This window comes from Castor canadensis, chromosome 16 (genome assembly GCF_047511655.1).
Source record: "Castor canadensis chromosome 16, mCasCan1.hap1v2, whole genome shotgun sequence".
NCBI lineage: Eukaryota > Metazoa > Chordata > Mammalia > Rodentia > Castoridae > Castor > Castor canadensis.
This window is the reverse complement of record NC_133401.1, coordinates 85,903,551-85,926,988: the sequence shown is the minus strand read 5'-3', so window position 1 is coordinate 85,926,988 and position 23,438 is coordinate 85,903,551. Positions and strand designations below refer to the sequence as shown.

Sequence of the window (23,438 nt, the reverse complement as noted above, 5' to 3'; positions counted from 1 at the left end):
CTCAGTCCAGCTAAAAAATAAAAATGTTTTGTCTTTTTCCTGTTCCGCCTCCTCTCCACACCAACTGGGAGCATAGCAAAGGGATTTCATAGGGCTGGCAGAGTGACTCAAGTGATACAGCACCTGCTTAGCAAACGTGAGGCCCTGAGTTCAAACCCCAGTACCACCAAAAAAAAAAAAAAAAAAAGATACCTGCAAAGGCTTTTAGTAACTAACTGGTTAATTGGCAGTCAGTAGACAATTCCTTTGCACTGAAGTGAGAGGGACAGGTGTAAGGGCCGAGGGCGGAGTGGTACCAGTATTTTCAAAAGTCTATCCTGGTCTAGCCAGGCCCAGGTCCCACAACCGCCTCAGTGTGCACCATGGGTGACTCGGAGAAGGGATGCACAGGGACACTGCTCCACGCCCCCCTTTCCTCCAAAGCCCCAGGTTTATGCGTTCAATTAGATTTTTATCCGATTTTTAAGATAAATTGATAATCTGCTGTACCATAGGCTATTATTTTGTTTTTTATTCTCTCTGGAAGAATCTTCCTTTTTTGTTGTTGTTGTCAGAAACCAAGGCGCAGAGAGAAAAGGCCGCTCACTCACTCACTCAGGGCCACACCAGCGGTTGGTGGCTGTGGAGGGAAGTCACCGATCTGTGGTGGCGATTCTGCGACGTCTTTGCGAGACTGAGCGAAGGACGACGGGCGCGCGTGGGCCGGGCCGTCTTGGAGAGGAGACGCGGGCTGGGAGCGGGTGCTTGCGGAGCGCGGGTCGCGGCTTCCTCACTAGGGATCCGCTGTCGGGGCTGGGAAGCGTCGCTATTCCGAGTGCGGGCGCAGCCATCACGCCTGTGGCTCTGGCTTTTCGTGGCGCCCAGGCCGAGGCTGGGATTTGGGCGAAGGTTCCCAGGAACCTTCACGTGGTGGCAGTTCAGACCCTGCCCTGCCTGGCTTCTCTGCGGGAAGTTGGAGGTCACTTTCCGCGGCCCCTCGCCGGGACAGCCCGGCCCGGCTGCCTGGAGCAGGGAGCGCAGCTGGACCCCGACACGGCCGGGTCCTAGGACGGCAAGTCCCCAAGAAGCGCCTCGCGCTGCACCTGCGTGCCGCGCGTCCCCACGATGCGCAGGCGAAGGTTGCCAGGCCCGGGGAGCAGCGGGGTCTTTGGTGTCAGTGTTGAGCTCAGGGTGGCCACGGCAACCCCCTCTCGTGCACGGATGGCGAACGTGGGCCATCTCCCAAGCGGGGCAGGTAGGCCCGTCGGCTCCACCGAGGCCTGGGCCCAGGGTTGGGTGCTGCGGGAGCCCCGAGGCCGCCTGCTCATCCTTCATCACCACGCCCAGCTCCACCCGCCCAGACACCAGGCACCACGGAGACCCACTGGGGGTCCAGAACGCCCGCCTCCGCGGCTGCGCGACCCGAAACAATGCTTGAGCTTCCCTGAACCTTAGTGTTTCTGTCTACAGATTGGGGTGGGGACACCGAACCTCGCAGGGCTGCGAGTCCCCGTAGGTCACACACCACACCGCGCACGCTTGCGCCCTGCTAGTGCGGGACCCAGTGCTGCCGAAGGGGAGCGGGGCCCACTTGCAGAACTGAGGGTTTTCTGCTCCCTCCTCCAGGGCTCTGATGGGGCCGGGTCCCCAACGAGTCCCAACCCCAGACTCCATCCAGCAGCCGCGGAGACTCCCCGGGAGAGCGGGGCGGTGCCTAAGCCCCCGTCCGGCCTGGACACTTCGTCCTGCCCGCCTGGCGCTCGCCGGGCCTTGCCGCCGCCGGTGCGCTCCGGTGCAGCCGGGGAACCCAGCGCGGGGAGAACCCGCGTTGGGTGGCGGAGCTTCCTCGCGTCCGCTTGTCCAGCATCTGTAAAATGGGCGCGGCCGAGGAAGGTCGGGGAGGGCACCAGGCGACGTCTGCGGCCGGTCGGCCTCAGCTTCCCGGTCTCAGCGCGCTTGGCGGGACCAAGGTTCGACAGCGCCGCTCCGGAGGCGCCCAAGCGGAGACCCGGATGACTCCGGTGTCTCTGTCCCTTCATCTCAGCTGCAGGGAGCCGGCCCGGACCGACCTTAAGGCGCCCGGACTCTGCACACAGCCTCCTGGGACGGACCCGGCGCCATGTCCCCCAACTGCCGTTACTGCGGAAGGACAGCGCGGCGGCCTGGGGCACACGGAGTGGCACAGGGCCCTCCTGGGCGACGTGGGCGGCAGGTGGTCACTGTCCGGCCATGCACGGGTGGGCTCTGCCACTATCTCGAAGACAGCCCTAGCCACCTCCTGCTCAGCAGGGCTCAGTGGTGACAAAGAGCCCCGGGACCTTGAACACCGCGAGCGCGGCAGGAGAAGGAGCGCCAGGGTCCATCGAGGGCCGCCCGGTCTGGTCCCCATCCCCACCCGCTTGGGCGCCCGCCACGGGCCGCAGCCCTTTGTGCAAGGCGAGTCCTGAGTGAGCGAAAAAGACAACGGGTGTGTCGCAAAGAGGCCCAAGAGCAAAACGACACATAATTTGGACGAGCAAAATCAGTAGGCCTTGTTATGGAGCAGCGTTACAAAACCGAAGGGAGCTGCAAAGCCACGCCAGGCCGCGGCCAACAAAGGAAAGAAAGTCCCTCTGGTCCCCAGCAAGGGGCCCACCTCGTCCCTCCGCATCCCGAAGGCGACGTCCATCGGGCCTTTTAGCAGAGAAAATAAAAGCATTTCAGGAGAACAGCCACGAAGACGCCCCGAGCTCTGAGGAGTCACTCTACTACTCCCGGGTGTGTGCGCGTCCCAGAGGCGCAGATCAGGATCGGTAGGACCCGGAGGCGAGGGCAGGAGCGCTGGGAGCTCGGGTGGGTTTCTGAGCGGCCTCCCCTTCCTGCAGCCCCGCGAGTGCGGACAATCCCGCAGCCCGCGTGTAACGAAGTCTCGGAAGCTCGGGAGCCCTCGGGGCGCCGCAATGCCCCGGGGAGGCAGTGGAAGAGGCTCGTGGCCCGGGCGACACGGGCCCAAAAGTGTTTGGCCTCAGGGAGAGGCTGGGAGCCGGGCCTGGAGCGGGAGGGAGAGAAGAAAGGGAAGTAAAGAGAGGCAAACACGGAGAGAAATAGAGGCAAAGAAATTTTGGGAAACTAGGAAGGGAAAAAGAGGAGAGGAGAGACAGAGGAGAAAGAGAGAGAGAGAAGAGAGAAGAAGGAGAGAGACTATGACAAAGGAGGTGAAAAAGAACAAACAAACCACAGAGAGAAGTATCAAACTACCAAGAGAAAGAAAGACACAGTAACACCGAGAGCAAGAGTGGCCAGCTCAGAAAACCGAGACCGTGCTGGAGAAAGCAAAGGAGAGGCTGGAGAGCAGCGGATTTTCAGAAGACCGAGGGAAGGCCAGACACAAATCCAGGGCCAAGAGAAAGTGACGGAGGCTTTGGACGTGTTTGTCTGGATCCCGAAACTTCCAGCTGCGGGAAACCTGGAGGACGGGGCCATGCCGGCGCCACCCGCTGACTTAGGGCTCGGGTGTTCCCCTCCCCCTCCTGGCCAGCGACGCAGTGGAGGCGGCAGTGGCGTCACGTGACGTCACGCCACACCTGGGTCTGCTCTAAGCCCAGAGCGAGCCGGGATCCTGGGGCTGTGCGCTGCGCTCGCTCCCCGGGCGTCTGGCCACGCAGAACGCGCGCGGGGTCTGTGCTCACTGTGGGCCCAGATCCCCGCAGACGGGCCGGTGAGTGTGGCCCGGGGCTGGCCGCAGGCGGGGTGCTGGCGGGGCGGCCTGCGTGGCCTCCCACCCGCCAGGTGACTGACCTGGCACCGCCCAGTGCCTCCCCAGCGCTCCCGTCCCAGAGCGGCTGTGCGGCGTCCACTGCCATCCCGCGGGCGGCCGGCGCGACTGACCTGCACCGCGCGTCCTCCGCGGACCCCGGGCCGGGGTTCGAGCCGAGCGAACGCAGTTGTACTTGGCGAAGAGTTCGCGGCCCGCACACTGCAGCAAGGGGTGCGTCGCAGGGCCGGGGGTCGGCGAGCAATTTTTGGAACGAAAACGAAATAAAAGCGGCGTTAAGTGAAATAGCTAACTTTTTTTTTTTATTAAATAAAACGACTTAAATAAAAGGAACGGAAAAGGAGAGGCGTGAACCCAGCCTAACGCCGGATGCCTCGGTCCTGGCGCGTCCGCAGCCGCCGGGTCCGCAGCCCCTCCTGCAGCGGCCCCCGCAGGCGAAGCAGGCGGCCGGCTCTAAAGAAAAAAGGCAAAACTTTTTATTATTTACACGTTTGGGCAGAAGTACAAAGTATGATACAGGCGCCCAGCCCGGGGGTGCGGGCGGGGGGCGGAGAAACGTAAGGCGCTTTCTTTGTCAGGCCCGGGCCTGGGCGCACGGGCGCGGGCCGGGGGCTCGGATTGTGCGGCCGCGCGGAGCCCGGCCCAGCCCCCCTCGGCGGCCCTGGACCCCGCAGTCGGCCCGGGTTCCCCCCTCCCCAGCCCGGCTGGGGGTCCGAGGCGCCCCGCCAGGTGGGGGCGGCGATCCGTGGCGACGGTGCGCGCGGCGGCTCACACCAGCGAGGTGACAGCGGGGACCTTGGAACTGTCCTCCTCCCAGGGCTGCAGATTCTGCAGTGCGAAGAGCGACGAGTTGTGCAGACAGAGCGGGTCGGGCTGGATGGAGTCGTTGAGGCTCTTCTGGAAGGCGTCGTGCTGGAGCTGCAGCATGAGCCGGCTCGCCTGCTGCCGCTCCGCCTCCCGCTCCTCCGCCGTCTGCCGCCTGCACCGGGGGAGGGAGAGGGACAGCACTGTCACGCGCCCGGCCCTGCGGGGCCATCGGCAGGGCCCCAGCCCTCCCGGGAACCGCGGCCAGCCAGGAGCCTCCGGGCACGGGACCGTCTGCCGCCGGGCGCGCGCTTTCCGCGCGAGGCCGCGGGTCTGGAGCCTGGGCTGGCACCATTTGCTTTTGTTGTGCCCCCGGGGGCGTCTGGAGGGAAGTCTGCCCGCCGCCCACCTGCATGCCCGGATATGGTGGCTTCGCCAACAATAAAGCTCGTTTTGTTTTCTTCCTCCCCCCCGCGGGCTACCGAGGGCAGCGCGAATGTGCAGCAGACCCGGCCCTGCGGGCAGCAGGGTCACCCGGACTCGCGGGCGCACGGGTTGCTTGGGCACCGCCAGCGCTGCGTCCCCAGGCGGGGCCAGGCTGATGCGTCCTCCCAGGTCCTTCCAGGACGCGGTGGCTTCGCTGTTCACGGGTTGGATGCAAACAGGGATCGAACACAAACAGGGTTGGAGCGGGAACTCGGAGCTGCAGGGACCCCAGCTCCCGGGGATGGCGAGAAATCCGGGAGGCGATGGCGTGGGTGGAGGGGGGAGCAGAGGGCGAGAGGCCTGGGTGCGCGCGAGGCCGGGGCAGGTGAGAGGTGCCCGAGCGAGCGAGAGAGCGAGCGAGAGAGCGAGCGAAGGAGCCGCAACAAAACCGAGGGGCTCACGGGAGATGCGCAGGAGATGGAGAAGCAGGGGCGCAGAGATGGAGGAGAAGCCCAGGCCCGCGGGGGGACGGGGTGAATCTGGGGTGGGGGGAACAGGCAGGGGGACTCAAGCTGGGCTGCGGCGCGAGGCGGGGCAGGAGCAAGGTGGGCCGGGCCAGGCCTCTCTCACCGCCACTTGGTCCTCCGGTTTTGGAACCAGGTCTTGACTTGCGCGTCCGTCATTTTGAGGGACTTGGCGAGCGCCGCCCTCTCGGCCGAGGCCAGGTACTTCTGGCGGTGGAAACGCTTTTCCAGCTCGCAGATCTGCACCCGCGAAAAGGACGTGCGCGGCTTCTTACGCTTGGGCGGCGTCCGGTTCTGGTACGGGTGGCCGATGCGCCGGGTCACCGTGAAGGGCGTAAGCGCGGCCGCAGCTGCGGAGACACACGAGGCCCCTTGAAAGCCTGCCGGGCTCGGCCACCGTTCAGGCCTCCTGAGGACCCCGTGGGGCCCCGTGGGACACAGCGCTCAGCTCTTCCGCTTGTCCCGCGCGTCCCCAGCCAGTCTGGAGACGCCCCTTCCCCCTCCCCCTTCCCGAGATGCGGGTTCAGTGTCCCCAAGTCTCCATCCCCCACCCCTCCACGGCGGGCCTGGGCCCGGGCCCTGGCTGAGGCCTCCGCGGCGCCTGGGCCTCCGCACTCCTTTCCGCGGGTGGTGCGCATAGGGCGCGGCGCTTCTGGCCCCGCGAGGGCCGAGGCCTGGCGCCCGCCTGCTCGCCCGCTCTGCTCACCTGTGAAGCGGTCTTTCACAAAGCGGCGGCTGCTCTCCATCCAGGGGAAATTGAGGCCGCCCAGGCTGGACACCGTGGGCACGGAGGGCATGGCGGGCAGCGCGCTGGGCAGGGGCGGCGGCACGGCCCCGGGCAGCGGCCTGTGCGCCGGCACCCGGATCACGCCGGCGGGCGCGAGGCTCAGGTTGACACTGTAAGATCCCGCGTCCTCGAAGGGCGCGCCAAGGCCGGCGAAGGAGGCGGGCAGGGACGGGTACGCGGCGCCCGGGCGGCCCCCGGGGGGTCCTCCCAGGTAGCTGGCGCCGTCGGGGCCCCGCGGGGCGGGCGCGCTGTCCTGGTCCGGGCTGTTGAGGATCTGGTCGATGCCGAAGCTGATGGGCTCGTGCGGGTGCGGGGTCTGCGCGCTGGCGGGCGCCTCCATCCTGGGCGGGCGGAAGGGCTGGGCTGGGCTGGGCGGGGAGGCGGCTGGGTCCCCGTTACGGCGCGGCCATGGAGCGCCCGGCGCCTCTCGTCGCACTGAAACTTTGCCAAGAGTGCGCGGGCCCGACAGGCTCTGTGTCATCTTTCTTGAACCGAACCTGGAGTTTCCGCTGCTAATTCCTCTCCCGCCGCAGCCATTGGCTGCGATCAACAAGCCTCTCTGCTCTCATTGGCTCCCGGCTTTCAATAAAGGCCTAATTCATGGAAATAGGAGCTTAGGGACTGTTCCAAGGTGACATCATTTTAACAAACGAACAATAGGTCAAATTTATTAGCCGGGATAATGGGCGGCGGATATTAGCGCCCGAACCGCAGCCCGGCAAACCCGAAATCTAACGAAGCCGCAATTAGCAGACGCTCCCCGCTCCTCCTGGCGGGGGCCGCTTCCCCGCGCGGGGCGGGCTGGGCGCTCGGCTCGCGCCTCGGTCCCGGGCTGACGGGGTCCTCGTTTCCTTCCAAATTTTTTTCATCCGAGCAAAAACCCGAAGCGAATGACTCTTTCCCATTGCAATGGAGTTGCGACCCTGGAACGACCCTACGGAACCTGCGGGAGCCTCTTGGACACGCGACCCCCACGGCAGCAACGAAAGACGCCCATTCCCCGGCGCGAGCTCCGCGCTCCCTGCGCGCGGGCCGAGGGCAGCGCCGTGGCTTCTCCACGCGACCGAGGACACCGACCCGCGTGGGGAGAATTCGCCCCCGCCGGGGCTTCGGCCGAGGCGTCGCGGCCACTTTGGAGACGCTCCCTGGCTGCAGCCAGACGGACCGAGGCGTGACTCGCAGGTGCCCACGCGTGCCGGGTCCAGCTGGGCAAGGGACCCGGTGTCACCTGGTGGGCAGCGGGGATCTGGCCCCTGGAAATTCGTTGCAGGATAGATGGGGCGGTTGGTCGCGCGCGTGGGGACCCGGCGGAGGTTTGGCAGATCTAAGGACCTTGGTTCCCGCGTGGCGGAGGCGGGGGGGGGCGGCTCCTAGTGAGAGCGAATCGCGGGGTCCCCTTACGAAACGCGAGCCGCGAGCCTAAGCGCGCCCCGTTCTGCGGGCGCCCCGGGGCTGTCCACGCGGGGACGGGGCACCGCGCGTGACACCGTGCGTGGAGCGGGCAGCTTCCCCTCCTGGACCTGGTTGACACAGAACCATCTCCGCCTGGCGGATTCTAAAATCGTTAGCTGTAAACTTGGAGCGCGGCCTCCGCACCGCCGGCCCGGCCTCCTCCTCGCGCGGAAGGGACCAGAGCTCCCTGTGCCCTTGGCCACAGTGGGTTCAGATTTGGGCGGGTCATTTCCTAGCGGAGTAACCTTGAGTGAGTGACTGCATCACTTTAGGCTTCGGTTTAAAATTTGTGAAATGGGCATGATCAGAAGCGGTGAGGCTGGGAGAGCCGAGGGTAGGGCCTGGCGCAGTGGCCCAGGGCGACACCGCTCCCCTCTGGCCCTGTCCGCCAGCGTGATGGTTGGGATTATCGCTACGGTTCTTGATTTTTTTGTTTGTTTGTTTGTTTGCAGATTTATTTTATTTGCAGAGGCTCAGTAGTTTGGAGAGAAAGGTGGGGGTCAGAGGACAGGGAAAGACGGGCAGGAAGCTGTAGCTTGGGGACTTTCCCTTTCTGCTCGGGACAATCCAGAGGCCCTGGCCACTGTCCCCAGACCGGGAGCGCGACTTGCAGAGCCTCCAGGCCTGCTCTGGGCTTAGGTCACTTGGCCACTGTGTGACCTTGGGCAGGTGGCTGGCCCTTGCAGATTGTCGGTGTTGGGTAAGAGGGGCAGATGCCCGGGCTCTGAGCTAGGCTCCTGCTCTTCCTTTCGGGGCAAGGACCCTCACATGGGGTGGCTGCCTTGTGCCGGCTCTGGGGGCCTCCTGCTTCCAGTTCAGGCATCGCTACTGGCGAGCGCTCCGGGGGCTGTCAGGTCCCCCATTACGCCTCCCAAGTCTCATTTTCCTCGTATGTAAAACAGAAAGGGCGATGGCTACCCTCAGGGTGGCAGTGAGGAGGAAATGAGATGACATCTGTGAGAGAGCTAGGCGAAGCACCATGGGTGCCAGGCACGGGTGGCGGTCATTATTCAGCCTGTGGGGAAAGGGCTCTTGTTGACCTCCATTTTTGACCTACAGGGAACTGGGGCGCAGAAGAGGCTTCCCCTCCCCCCGCATGGGGTTGGCCCCTCACCAGCTCCACTTTCCGGCCAGCTTCTGCCTGACCGCTCCCAGGGGCAGGCGAAGGACAGGGCGGCCGCAGAGGTGACCAGCACGGGGTGGGGAGGGAGAGGTGCAGCGTGGCCAGCCCCAGCCCCGGCATGTGTTGGTGAGCTGCTTTCCCAGCTGATAACCTGCGGTGGACAGGGGCTTCTCGCGTTCCCAGACTAGCAGCTAGTGGCACCTGGGAACCTTCTAGCAATGCACCTTCTTGGACCCCAGCCCAGACCCCCTGAACCAGAAACTCTGGGGAGGGAGTGGTGGTCTGATGAGAAGTTGGGAAACGGGGCCACTTTCTAGTGTCTCATGCAGGTTTTCGGGTGCAGGGTTGTGATGCTGGGACAGCCTCTTCACCTGACTCCTGGGAGGCTGTGGCAGCTGATGTCCCTTGTTCACCGGCAGCGCCCTTACTCTTCTGGGAGTCTTGGTCACGCTTGCTGAAGGCTGCTCTGTTTTATTGGTCTTAAATCATTCCGATTTCGTCTTTCATGAATGTTTTGATGAGTTAACTTCTTCTTCGTTAAGGTGAGAATTTAATTCATTTTGTCAGTTTTTCTTTCTTTTTTAAAATAAATGTATACGAGGCGTATGTTTTCCTCGTGAGCACTGGTTTGAACGCGCATGTTTCAATTTGCACTTGAGGTTGTACATTTGTACCTGGTAGCAGCTGACCGGGCCAGGGCTCCTGGGACCCAGAGACTTCCAGGCTGCAGGTGGAGGCCTTGCTGGGCATCCCGGGGGAGTGGGTGGGGCTGAGGGACAAGAGGCCAGGCTGGAGTTTCCAACTGGTCCTTGAGCCCAGTGCCGGAGCCCCAGCTTCCTGCAGGTTTACTCTGCCTGGACTTCCTGTGTTCTTTGGATTAAATTCTCGGTGAAGTGGCGTAGAGGTTGAATCAGGGCTCTTAAGTGTATTGGGGTCAGCTATCATCGACGTGAAGCACTGGCGAGACTTGGGCTACTTCCACAGAAAAAGATGCAAGCACATACTTTGGCACACACCCCGTGTCCTCATGTCACGGTCGCTGACCGACCTGTGTTGGGCGACTTGACGCCTTCTTGTTCTCAAGACATTCACTTGACAAATATTTATTTACTGAACACCTACTCAAATTTCCTGGGCCATATCCTGACTTTGGGGCTCAGTCTCCCCACCTGATGGAGTCCGTCATCCCACTGGGAGGACTGAAGGGCTGGGCACTGCAGCTGGGGCTGTGAGATCCCTTGCCTGGCAGCATGTGGGGGTGTGGAGGGAGTGGGATGCCAGGACTGTCCGGCCCAGAAAGCCCCCTCACTGTTCGCTTGCCTCGTGTCCATCTTTACTCTGGAAGGAGGAAGTAAAGATTCCTGGCCGCAGGACTGTGAAGGAGCCCAGGGCCCCTGAGGCTGGCGTGGTGGGGTGCGTTTAGGGCAGAACTGTGGGCGGCATTGGATTCCATGTCTTGGACTGGGTGCAGGGCCTGGCTCCTGGAGAATCAACACCAGGAGTTGACAGTACTAAATACCATGGGGCAGGCGAGGGACAAGGACAAAGGGGTCAGAACCAGGTCCTGGAATTGCAGGGACACAGTTCAGCCTTCTCCTTGCTGCTCTTCATGGCCGGTGCCCCTGCCCCCTGGGGAAAGGATGGCTCTGGCCCATCCTCTGGCCCTAAGTCACTCTTCATCCCTGTTTATTTCCACCTCTGTGGAACCAGAGCTACCTGTCTCCTTCATCCTGCGTGCCAGCTCCATGAGGCCAGAGGCCTTGTCTGTGGCAGGTGAACGAATGGGTAGATGAATGATTTCCAGGGTCCTTGGACGGCCAGACCCAGACCCTGGCCTTGGGGGACCAAGCCTGGCAGGGAGCTGGCAGGCAGAAAGGGGAGGGAGGAGAGACTCCTTTCCTCCTCGGAGGGGCTGGTGGAAGCCATGCCTGGGGAGTCTGAGCTCGTGCTGATGGCAGGGTGTGCTGTGGCAGGGACCCAGCAGCCACTGCGGCCACCACAGGCCATGGTCTTCTGAGGGCCCCAAGCCTGACCTCACATTTTGTTTCTTCCAAACCCGTCAGCCATTTTCCCATTTTTGCTCTACAGCTTTCCTCTCTTCCTGACAGATTTCTCTACTAAATTTGACTTTGTTTCAACAGTTTTGTTGGGCAAATTACATTAAGATGGATGTTGCAGGTACCCTTTATGGTTTATTTACCTTGAAACTGTTTGTATCTCGCGCTTATAAATAACTTATGTTATGGCTTTTGTTTGTGGAAATGTAACTTACATATTTTATTACGCTTTCTGTAAACCTCAAAAAGAATCTTGTCAAAGAAACGCTCTTATCAGCAATCCAAACTATGGGACGTAAAATCCACTGACATTAGTTTTAATATGCCAAGGAAGCAGGTTACTCTCGCTGTAGTTGGAAAGGTTTGCTGTCATCGTAAACTTGCACCTCAATAAAACATTAAAAAGTCAAGAACGATTTTATGAAATTCAGGAGGATGAATGGGTGGCAGAACCCAGACACAGCGCCAAGGCCCAGGTACAGACTGGCCTCTCTCTGGGATGTCCTATCAGGCTGGAGTCACAAAGGGTCCCAGGTCCCAGTCATGAAGGCCCTGGCTCAAGTGACTCTTGTGGAAAACGCACGTTTCAGACCTGACTTTGCATCTTGGCCTGTCCACCGTGTCCACGGGCGTCTTTCAGAAAGTCTCAGCTTTCTCATCTCTAAAATGGGTGTCACACTTGACATGCTAACTGGGAAATTGAGGAGATGGCCACTTGCAAGGCACGTTCAAAAGATGGTCTGTCTTGAGACTTCTTTCTCCCTTCTTACCCTAGTCTGCCCTGTCCTTGGTGCTGGGGATGGAATGTGCTTGGCTCCTGCCCTTCTCCTTTTCCCCATCAGAAGCAGCCAGTGCTCTCAGATGCTACTGCTCCCAGCCTCTGGACTGGCCGGGCTCTGCCTGAGGTTCCTGTACATCAGGCCTTTCTTTCTGCAACTCTTCTCCCCAAACCCACCTACCCTACTCTTTGTTTTGTGCTCAGCTCTGTGGGCACTTAGCTATCCTGGGTGCTGATCTCAATTAATGGCCGCATGCCAGTCCAGTTCTGCTTGCTGAAAGGGGTCCTCGCTCCCAAGACCCCTGGAGGCTTTTCTGGGCTGTTCAGATCATTGCACATGGTGCAGGGACCCTGTGATCTTCGGTCTCTTTCCTAGAGAAGGCTAATGGGGAAGCACGGAAAAGCACAAACATCTAGAACAGGCAGGGCCAGGCTCTGGAGTCAGGACCCCTCCTGGCTGCTTCTTGCGTGCACTAGCTTAGCAGCTACACTGCATGAACAACTCATCTGTCTGCACAAGAACCTGCCAAGATGGTGACTGACCAAATGTGCCACGTCCCCACTCTAGCCCTGTGCCGATGGGGTGGCAGTCCCATACAATTTCAGGCACAGTTTTCCTGTTGCTGCCCACGTCTGGGATCTGATCAGAACGCACAGGAGTGACACCAGTGGGCTTTTGTGACCTCTCCACAGGTGTTCTGGGAGTGTTCTTACGTGTCCATTATAACATTGGGACAGAATGGCCCTACAGAGACCACTGAGACCACTTTCCCATGAGTCCCACTGTGGCCCCACAAGACAGACTCTAAGGTCCTGAAGCAGGTTCCCCCACCCTGTGGGGTCTGGGGTCTTTCACTCAGCTTCCCACTTCCTTCTCCTCCTAGAGGAACGGCTTATGATGGAACTTAGTCCTCAGGGAAAACCATGATTCCTTTCCCAGTTTTGAGGGAGAAACCCGGAGCCCAAACTTAACCTTGCTGAGCAAAGGCTTTTGTTCCCACGTCCTAGCCCTCAGTCTGTGTGTGGCCCTCCCCTGTGTATGGGCTGGACCTAGAGCTTCCAACTGTGGACAGAACACAGACAAGGTGACGGAGGCCTTCTCTGGTGAAGGCGGACTCCATGTTGTCAGAGGCCCATGTGGCAAGGAACCGAGGTGACCATCACGAGGGAGCTCAGATGCAGGGACTTCCCTCTTTGGACCGAGAGGTGATCACAGCTGTGGCAATAACCCTGAGCGCAGTCCGTGGGAGATGCTGAGCCAGGGCCCATCTCCAGGGGCTGGGAGACAGTAGGCTTTGTTCTAAGCCACTAACTTCTAGGGTCATTTGGTAGGAATAAGAGTTCTTCTAAACCTTAACATTTTACTTCACCATTGGAGGTGGCCAGGAGTTCCTCTGAGGTTAGAAATCTGGGTTCACGTTCTGCCTACGTGTCTTGTGTCAACCGTAACCTTTCTCAGCCATATTTCACATCTGCATGGGGACTAATGCTGCCTGCCTTCACGGGGCTGTTGTGAGCACCAAGGGAGAGTGTGTGGAAAAGTCCAGAGGATGCTCCATGCTGGCCAGTCGTCCCCCCCGCCACCTCCCCAGAGCAGCTCTCCAAGGCCAAGTCTGATGAAGCCTCCCCCACGTGACCTCTGGCACTGAGGCAAACAGAAGTGAGCACACGCTGGCACTTTTTTGTGAACATTTTAATGCAAACAGTAGAGAGAGCAGTGCTGGCACGGGACATGCCTTCTATGATGCAGTTTTTGGAACGGGCGCAGTTATAAGCCCCAAGAAACAGAAATTCTTGTCAAGCTTATCTGAACAACTGATGCTTCTTCACTGTGTTCAGAACTTGCCCTCAAGGAAAACTGTGTTTCCTAATGAAACTGAGTAAGGCCCAGTCTCGTGCACCCCCTAAATACTAAGGTTTTCCCACCTATAGCACAGTACCCCGGTTTCTTTCATGTGTGGAAATGATAACCTTCTGAGATAAACGTGGGTGATGTGCCCGAGAGGAGAGATTACACTGGGGCCTGCACACTTGGTCTTGTTCAACAGCCATTCGTGTCTCACCAGAAACTGGGAGAAATTCACCACTTTCTGTGAGCCTGAGTGTGAGGACAGAGCACTCGGCAGGGGCAATCTTAACTAAGCAGCCTGGTTACCGTGGGCTGAAAAGTGTAAAGGTTTCCCTCACTTTTCTGGGTTTGGATTGAGTCACAATCCACAGCAGTAAGAGGTCTGTGGAGGGATGGAGACCAGTGGCCTCTCATCGCTGAAAACCTCAACTTTAGCACCAGGAACCAATTTGGGTGGCTCAAGAAGGCGGAACTGCTCCAAATGCTGTGTCTTACTCAGTTACCTTCAGGTTCTCTTAAAAATCAGAAGGTGTAGGTGTAGGAGCAGCAGAACTTCTCACTGGGCCTCAAGTCTCCTTCTGAAGCGCTCTCTGCAGGCAGGAACTGCACAGCTTCCTCCTAGACGGAGCCACTCAGATTTAGGCCAGCGGAGAGCAAACGTTGTTTATAAGTCATTTAATTGTGTTACTGTCTCTCAACTTTATCAGATGCTGCTGAGGCAGAGAGCCTGTGTGCGGCCCTGGGGGAGGCTCTGTGGCTCCCAGGCTTGCTCTAGACATCCCCAGCCCAGACTCCCTTACCAGGCTTCTTCCAGACGCAGAGCAAGCTACTAATTCAACAGGTTCAAATCAAGTGGCATTTGTCTCAATCCAGGATCCATGTTGAAGGCTGCGTTCCCAACAAATTGACAGCCTCGACTGCAGGACCATTAACTAGCACACACTTAGGGGCAAACCTGGTTTATTGGGTTCTTTGGTTAAACACTGTCTGTAACCCTTTGTGGGCATTATGAGAGCTGAGACAATGGTCTCGGATACAAAGACTGAAAACATATGTTTTGCTTTTCCAGAGCAAGGGCTGGGTTTACACTGTTGTGCACTATTATAAATTATTATAAGTAGGTCAGACTTAAAAAAAAGTAGGGCTTTTGTTTTGAAAAATAGATCCCCTGGGCTAGCCAGCATCCCTGTCCTGTCCCGGACCCTCGAGTCTCCTGGTGAGGGCTCCTCAGCAGTGTTGGGGGTCACTGTCAACTCATCATGTCCAGGCTGCATGGCTCCATGTGGCCATTGCTGCGCAGGGCCTCGGCTACGTCTCTTCTGAAGACAGAGAGGTTCTGGGTGAACCTGCGGAAAGAGGGGCAGGACCTCAGAGCCTGGCTGGCCCTCTGGACAAGGGCCACTGCGGAGTGCAGGATCCTGGAGAGAGCCCCTCCTGACGCAGCTCCAGAGTGCTCTGAGCACCTCCCTCCACTTCTGCCCCCACTGCTGCTGGCCACAGGCCGCCCAATCCAAATCCACGCTGACCATTCTGGGGGTGGAGTGTATTTAAAGATTCTACTATTTAAAACATTTTTTAAAAGTCAAATGACATATAGATGGTAAAGAATGAAAAGAGAAGAACCAAAGTTTATGTGCCAAGTGCTGGACTGAGTACTAGAACTGATTTAATAATTTAGTATCTCAGGTCTTCTCACAGGTAAGTTTTAGTGCCCTCATCCCAAAGTGAATTTAGTGGTTGAAAATGAGGGGCAGAAAGGCATGCTGGTGCACGCCTGTAATCCCTATAGCACTCGGGCGGCTAAGGCAGGACAATGAATTTGAGGCCAGCCTAGGCTATGTAATGAAACCTTGTCAGAGAGAGAGAGATAGAGAGAGAGATAGGGAGAGAGAGAGGGAGAGGAGAGAGAAAGGGAGGGAGAGAGAAAGGGAGGGAGAGAGAAAAGGGGGCACTGGGTTGGGCAAGCTGGGTTCAACTTATAGCTCTGCCACTTGTAGCTAGGTGAGCTTGGATGAATACCTAACCTCTCGTCTTGGTGCCTAATGCAAGAAGCTCCTTAAAGAACTGAGGGGTGACATTTTCTGGGTCAGCTGGGCCTTCCCCACTGCGGCCCCTCCTTGCCACATCCCACTCAACTCACCACCCAACCCCACCGCCCCGCCCCGCCGCACGCCCAACTGCGCTGGGCACAGGGAAAGCAGCCAGTCCTTGCAGACATCACGTGAGCTCTTGACACCAGGAGGGCTGCTGATGGCATCTCTCACATCAGTGCAGGGGTACCCCTTGAGTTCCCACGCTTCAGGTGAAACAAGCCCCCTGGCAGCACCAGTTCCCTCATTCATCATGACTCTTTCTGGTCCCCTGCACTTATCTGAGAGTGAAGTGACAGGAAGGGAGTGTGCCTGCACTTCCAGAGCCAGGCTGGTGGCTCCAGGTCACACTGCTGTGTCCCTGGGTGACTGATGGTGGAGTGTTTGAGCCCACTACACTGATGAAATGTCTGTCCTGCACACTTTCTTCCTCTGTCATCCACTACTGTCTGTCTCCTCCCCTGGAGTGCAAGCTCCGTGAGGGCAGGAGCCAGCAGCAGTTGCGTACCAAAGGTAGTCTCAATGCCTGCAACAGCAGTCTCAACAAAGTCTGTGGACTGAATGAATGGCTGATAAATTTTCATTTAGATCTCACTGGCAACTGCCACTAGCCACTCTTAAAGGACAGGCATTGGAAGGAACAAATCCTTCACACAGTCTGTTATTTTCAGACATCACAATGAGTCCATCTCCATTTTGCTGCTGGGGAAGCAGAGCCGCCTACAGTGGGGGCAGGGGTAAAACTCAAAACCGCCAGGAAGTCTTTCCTCCTCTCCTGAGGCAGGTCAGATCCAGACCTTCCTCTTGTGACCTTCCCATCAGTATCTGTCACCTCCCTCCTGCTGGACTGTAAGCAGCTTCAGGGCAAAGGCTGCATCTCATTTATCTTTGTATCCCTGTGCAGTGCCTAGCATTTGGCTCGGAGGGGAGCAAACATGCAGTGGTGTGTACTGACTGGAAGTGAACTGGCCAGGACCACAGGGAACAGCAGAAAAGCCCTGTCGGTGTGTGAGCAGTGCAGTTATTTTCAACTGGAGATGCCTCCCGGGCTGTGCTCACCTGTCTCTGTTCTTGACGGACATGTTCTGCTCCACCCCTTCCATCAGGTTCCTGAAGCACTGGGCGAGGGCCTCCTGCTTGGGGAGAGGCTGGGTGCTTATCAGACTTGCTCTCAGCTCACTGAAGTACTAATGGGAGACAAAGCGGTGTCAAGGCTTGCACTCCACACCTGGCCCCAAGAAAGCAATGGGCCGAAGGCAGACCAGCTCCGTCTGTTCAGGGCTCCCTGGTGCTCACAGGGGTTTTCACCCAGGGCTGTACTGAGCCTTAAGCCCTTAGAGAAAACCTCAGCCAGAGACAAGGCTAGGTGCAAATTGTGTCACCCTTCTCACAAACCCATCTTGCTGGAAGTGTTTTCCTGTCACCGTGAGGCTCGTGGAGCCTTCCTTCCTCCAGGCAGGGCTGAACACACTAAGTCTCATCTCCACACATCAGAGAGGCAGAGTGAGGAAGCCCCCAGACTGAGGGGAAGGACTTCACAAAACGCCCAGGGAGCAGGCTGGGTGACTGAGGGGCCTCATCTTTCCTGGCATCGTGAACCGCTCTGCCAACAGCTCTGGGCTGTGTTCCAAGTCTCTGTCCTTGTGGGATGGACAGGTCTGCTCTGCGGAGGCTGGGTGCTGGAGGGGCTCGCTTAGTTCTTGCTGGTACTAAAAAAAGTATCTTGTCACTAAAAAAAAAAATGCCTGGTCACAGATAACTGGACAGCCCCTTTTGTGTGTGGACTTTCACACAAGCATAAACCTCGACACGGCACAGAGCTCCTAATCACTGGAAACAGCCTAATTTCAGCACAAAGACACACTTTGCCAGGCATGTGTTCATTTTCCCAAGCTCAAGCAGCATGGTACTTAATTTCTATCATGCATTAAAACAGCTCGCATCAAAAAACACACGTAATTAATATGTAGTCAGACTAATACTTAAATACCATCTATCAGAGGCATTACACTTAAACCACAATGCCTTCCTGAACAAGATTGGGAATGCACAAAACTACTTATTCTTCCCTTTTATAATGATGCCGTGACTCACACCAAATAGAAAATTATTAGTTTTTCATCCCAAACCGTGAAATATTGCCTCCATCAGTAAAGTATAATATTGTGATGTCATAAGCTTTTTCTAAACACTGAATTTGCCCTTATTCCCTCTCAATCATTTTAAAAGAACTGCTTTCTTTTATAGAGCTTGGATTTAAATCACAGTAGCACCAAGGGAAGATGAATGACAGTGCTATTGAATGTGGCTAAAATTGGATCCTTCAGCACAGGTGAAGGATGGGGCCGCGCTGCTCGTTTTGATATATTTTCTTCTTCTATTAGTTTCCTTCCAAGGCTGGGATTTTAGTTTGAATTTTAATGTATACGGCTGCCTTGCATCTCACTGACTTTTTCCCCGTACTATCTCATTGTATAGACAATTCATTCTCCCAAGCAGTAATGCACTGTTCTTGCTGTGCTGGGGAGCCAGGGTGGGTTCCAGAGGAAGCTGGAGAGGCTCCCAGGGTGGCCAGTGCCCTGCAGAGGTTGGAGAGACACGTGCCCCCCAATGAAGGGCAGTGACACGATGCACGAGTCCCTGAAGGGCTGCAGCAGCCCATCAATAGTGGTGGGGATCCCAGATACAACAAGAGGCCAAGGGGGGAGGTCAAGGGTTTTCCTCGGAATTACCCTGGAACAGGTGAGGGAAGTGAGGGTGACCTTGACACACCGCCGAGCAAACCCACACCCAGTGTGTGGGGCCCGGAGGCCTCTGCTAACGGAAGATCCAAAGTCTTGGGGTGTTATGGCCTTGCCTTGGGGTTGTCAAAGTCTCTGCTCCTCATCCTCAGTGCCACAGCGCTGCCCTGCGTCACTTCTCCCTCCCCCTGGGACCTCCCTGCATCATACCCACCTTCTCGTTGAGCAGGATGAGCCCCAGGAGAGGCCGGGACACTGACCACTGGTTCCGACAGTCTTCGAAGACAATGGTGTTCATGAGGATGGACATCATCTGCAAGACAGAGCCACATGAAGCCTGGGAGGCCTTAGCTCAGAGCCCCCGACTCCCTGGCCTCTGGTACGCTTATGACACACACTTCCATCTTGCCAGTGGCCACAGTGGCTTTTCCTAGACAGGCAGATTTGGCTCTGGAAGCCTCGAAACCTGCCTGTACCGCCTTTCGGAAGACCCCCAGCTCCCTGAGGAAGATTCTCCATCACCAAAAGCCCAGCAAGGACATGCTGGGTGGGCGGAGTCTGAGGCCACAGAGGCCTCTTGTCCCTTACGTGTTCCTCTGGTTGAGGGCAGCAGGCAAAGGCCCTGCTCGCTGCTCCAGAGGCCACAGTCCAGGAGGGAGGCTGGGACCCACTCCTGCCAGCTCAGACTGCTGACCGTCTTGAATCATTCTCCCTTCACTGTCACTCACCTGTCCATTCTCTTAAATTCCAGAAGACACACAGGCATCTACTACAGCCTCTGTGCCTGAGGAGATGGAAGCCTCCTGGGGAAGACCTCCCAGAAGGGAAGTAACAGGAACAGGGCTGGAAAAGTGCTGAGGGCGTGCAGAGGAAGGAAAGATGCCTCTGAGTTCTCGAAGAGAAGTCAGGAGACTGCGCAGAGAGCGCAACCTTTAAGAAGCTCGTCAGAAACGTGCTCAGCTCAGCAGAGAAAGCCCCAAAGAGGAGGGGATAAGGGGTAGGGGGAGTGTGGAGCCAGAAGTGAGACCCCCCAGGGCCAGGCTGGAAGGCCACACTGAGGAATCTGGACTTCACCATGATGGCAAGGGAGCCAGAGATGGCCCTGTGGCAAAGGCAGGAACATGGCATGTGCCCTGTACAGGTGAGGCTACGGGAGGGAGGCTGGGCGAGGCTGCTGCCCAGGCCATGGCACTTGTTATATGGAGCTAAAGCTACAGCTTCTCCTTCCTGGACTCCTGTTCCACGGCAGCCTCCTGTTCCCATGGATCTAGGGGATGGAGCAATTATGTGACAAGGACCACCACCTGTTGGTCAACAGGGCTTTGACTCCAACTGGACCGCTTCGAACTCACTTGCTTGGGTTCTCATGCCTTTCTGGCAACCCTACTGGCACAGTGTTGTCTGGCAAGTTACTGAACCTCTTTCCGTGTCTCAGTTTCACTAGCTCTCAAAAGGGAAATAAGAATCTAGCACAAGGAGGTGCTGAGAAGCCAATGTGACAATGCATGTGAGAGTCTGAAGAACCAGAAGTGCTGTAGACACTGAAGGTGCAGAGCCAGTGACGAGTATCCTCTGCCACTCTGAGCTCTGCCAACCGCACACCAGTGTGCTGGTCATGGGTGCAGATACAACCTTCTGTGCCCCGCCTGTGGCACATCCAGCCTGGTCTCACTGAACGTCATCTGCTGATCACGCTTCCATGTACAATCTAACAAGCCACCCAAAGTCATCATAGAGCCACAAATTAAATTGACAAGCAAAACTAACAGATCCATGGAGACAATCTAAAATATTATGGGCTTCACAATCTGAAGGCAGAATGGATATTTCAATGGAGAAGATTAAAGTTAGAGGCACCAAATTCCTCCAGTAACTGACAAAGCATCCTGAAGTGATGTGCCAATTACTTCTTACGGTTCTCTCGTGTATTCATTTGTCTGAATGCATGTATTTATGTCTGTAATAAGCAAGGGGATGTTTGAATAAAATGCTTTTCTAAAAATAAAGTTGGCCAAAATGGATGATTTTTTTTCTTTTTTACTTTTCTGGAAATATGTAAAGTAGTGAGCAACCTGCTTAAAAGGCTCTGGTGTGGCAGCCCATTTCCACAATTATTTTTCCTAATAATCCTGGAGTAGGATGTGTGGGGTAGTTCCTTTGGGATCAGTGTTCTTGTATCTCTTCTCACATGGAAGAGCCCTGGAAAGTCTCTGTGGCTAAGGACACAGCGAGTGACAAGGCTGGCCTGCACTGTCACCAGACACCATGGGTGTGTTGGGCAGGAATGGCTGTGTGAGCTAGGGCTCCTGGCCCCCAACTTCCACTCACTTCCAACACTGCCAGGGGCATGACGGCATGGCCACTTCTAATTTTCCTGGCCCCGGCTACATTTCAGAGGGCCTATGTCCAGAAACACATGCTACCGACTGCCATTAGCGGAAGCAGCTATTTTGCCAAAGCAGCGATGGGTCGTCTGGAAAGGGGAGTCGGGTGACCGGCCCATCAGCTGGGGAAAACTACAACCCACGCTGCTCAGGTGATTCCTCATTCTCTTTTCTCCCCTCCTTTCAGGTTTTGGTAGGAGTTTGCAGGAAATTTCTCTCAATGAAGGATTGAGGCCAATCTTCCACTTAACTTGAGGCACTACCAAGTCTCTGAGCCTTTTCATCCTTGCAAAGAAAGTAGGGGTTGCAACGACTGCCTGGAAGGGATACTATGATGACTCTCTTTCTACATACATCAAACATTTTGTACTGTGCTTTGCACACAGTAGGCATTCAATGTAACGTTCCCTATTGCCACTGTGGCTGCCTCCCTGGCACAACCTAGTGGAAGTACCTTGGACCCTAGCTCATGTCCTGAACTAGACAGAGGAATGAGGTCAACGTCTCCTTGCTATGACCTACCTTCACTGAGCTCTATAGCCCAAACCTAACCCCAGGCAGGAAGCAGGCTGGAACTTTTGTTTTGGCACACGTTAGTACAGATTTTGAATGCAGTGACCCTGCTGCTCTGAAGAATTGTAATCTCATAAATAAAACACCAAATTCCTCTACAAATATGTGACCCAGAAAAAATCAAACAGCAGTGCTGTATGACCCAGGTCCTCTCCTGTTTTCAGGGTAACACGGGATGGGCACTGAGCAGAGCACATCTGCCTCTCTAAACCGTCTGCAGCAAGGTGCTTCCCAGGTGTCCGGCTCTACCTCTTGCTGAACGACAGGCAGGATTCGTGGTTCATGCTTGGCAGTAAGCATGTACTACGCTACTTTGATGTAAAGAGCAAAGAGCTGAAGGGCATGGTACAGAAAACACAAGTTCTGGCCTCAATCTATGGGCAACCTTGAAATGCTGAATACCTAAAGTAAGCCAGGGTTTACTTCCCAGGACCTTGATTATATGACTCAGCCTGAGAACTCTTCTGCTGGTTATACTGTCCCTATATCCAGCAGCTCCCAAGGAGGCCACTGTTCTGGGCTTTCAGGTCACATAGGCCAAAGGCTGAGGCAGCATCATTTTAAAAGACAAGCATGTCCATCTAGGAGTGGCCTTGTCTGACGAGTTTCCCACCATCTAATAATAGAAGCTATGGTTTGAGGAGAGGGCTCGCACTCGAGACACTTGCATACAGACTGGCTGTGGGAAGTAGGCGCAGCCTTCTGTTTTAACATGCAAAGGCTCTGAGGTCCTGAGTGAGGAAGTCACTTGTTCAAGGCCTTGCGGCTACAGGATGAGGGGCTGAAGCATGGTGTATGCCAAGGTCTACCTGAGTCCATTGTGCCAACCTGCTGTCTGCTACCCTAAGGCTGTCGGTAACTGAGGCAGGATGACTTGTGGAGACTGAGAGGATGGGATGAATGGCTCACCTGCCCCTTCAGTGGGCCTTCTGGATGTGTGGCTGATTTCCTTTGAGTTATAATACTCCCTATAAAGTGAACGCCCTCCAGTGTTAATTTTGAGTGCATTGAATAACGTAACAGAAAGTGTTCCATAAGATGTTGTAATAAATAAGTTTAAAAAAAAAAAACTAAAGCCCCTCCCTCCCGTCCCCATTTGTATCAGAGACAGCACTAAGCCTGAAGTGACATGTGAACTCTGGTCCTACAGGGATCAGATGCTCAGTTCATTAGGGAGCTCCAGGTCTTGCCTCCCTGTCTCACCTCTTTGCTTAGGGCTGTATGACACTTTAGGCATACTGCAATTTTGCTGCTAGATGATAAGAAACATGGAAAACAGGAATGGGGCCAGAAAAACCCATTCTGTCTGAACAGTGGTAGAAAGGATGGCTGGAAGAGGAGGCTTTCGCTTAGATGAAGGAAGGTGAAATAAAAGGAAAGACCAAAGCAAAGGTGAGAACTGAAGACAGAGCATTCTTGTGCCTCGAGTGAGGGGATGGGGAAGGAGCAAAGGCAGCTGACCAGGGCCACTGCTGAGGGTGTCTGCAGTGCAGGACAAGGGCTTTAATCTGTTTATCTGTGTATGATACAAAATTATCCATACCCCTGGCAGAGCCAGATCATCCCTGATTTTGATGCAACGAGTTGACGATGCTTTGAGGAACAGCCCATAACAAACACACCAGCTGCTTCTTCTGAGTCTCAGGAACTCTGCAGCCCAGGTAAGTGGCCTTCAGAAGGCCAGGAAGAAAGGAAAGGGAAGACTGGTCCTAACAGCAACAAAGACAACAAAACACACAGAAACATCGTTGCCTAGCTTGTGCAGTAGATCTGAAAAGGCTGAGACATCTTCTACTCCATTCGCCCTGGCTGGGAGTCCAGGACCAGGGAGCAGCTGGAGGAGAAGTGAGTTTCTGCCATTACCAAGTGCTGTCCTGAGGCCACGTGCACAGCAGAGACTGAAATGTGATCCTGCTCAAATTAGATAGCAGTCATCTTTAGGGAAAAGGAATCAATTGTTCTCTTCTCCTGCGCCTACCTACGTGATACTAGGACATGTTTTAAAAGCTGAATGCATTGGGTAAATAAGCATGGATTCAGTTCTTTCTTCTCGCCTGGATTAACCGCGCCCCACCACCCAAATTACCCCAATTTTAAGGCATCTGTATATACTAAGC

The 23,438-nt window shown here is 56.3% G+C and overlaps 2 protein-coding genes across 11 annotated transcripts in view; both read right to left on the bottom strand.

Moving 5' to 3' along the window:
• Positions 1 to 4,501: 4,501 nt before the first annotated feature.
• Tlx3 (T cell leukemia homeobox 3) lies at positions 4,502 to 6,614 on the bottom strand. The gene is made up of 3 exons (XM_020180314.2): positions 6,194 to 6,614; positions 5,594 to 5,837; positions 4,502 to 4,712 (listed from the first exon to the last, which is right to left on the bottom strand). The coding sequence occupies exons 1-3, from the start codon at positions 6,612 to 6,614 to the stop codon at positions 4,502 to 4,504; spliced, it is 876 nt and encodes a 291-aa protein (XP_020035903.1).
• A 6,762-nt stretch (positions 6,615 to 13,376) lies between these two features.
• Ranbp17 (RAN binding protein 17) overlaps positions 13,377 to 23,438 on the bottom strand; it is a 281,635-nt gene continuing 271,573 nt past the window's right edge. For all 10 annotated transcript variants that reach the window (XM_074057769.1, XM_074057776.1, XM_074057770.1 and 7 more), the window contains 3 exons: positions 18,579 to 18,677; positions 16,683 to 16,810; positions 13,377 to 14,879 (listed from right to left, as the gene is read on the bottom strand). In XM_074057769.1, coding sequence (XP_073913870.1) covers positions 14,783 to 14,879; positions 16,683 to 16,810; positions 18,579 to 18,677 — 324 coding nt within the window. In that variant the 3' untranslated portion in view covers positions 13,377 to 14,782. The remainder of the gene's footprint in view (positions 14,880 to 16,682; positions 16,811 to 18,578; positions 18,678 to 23,438) is intronic.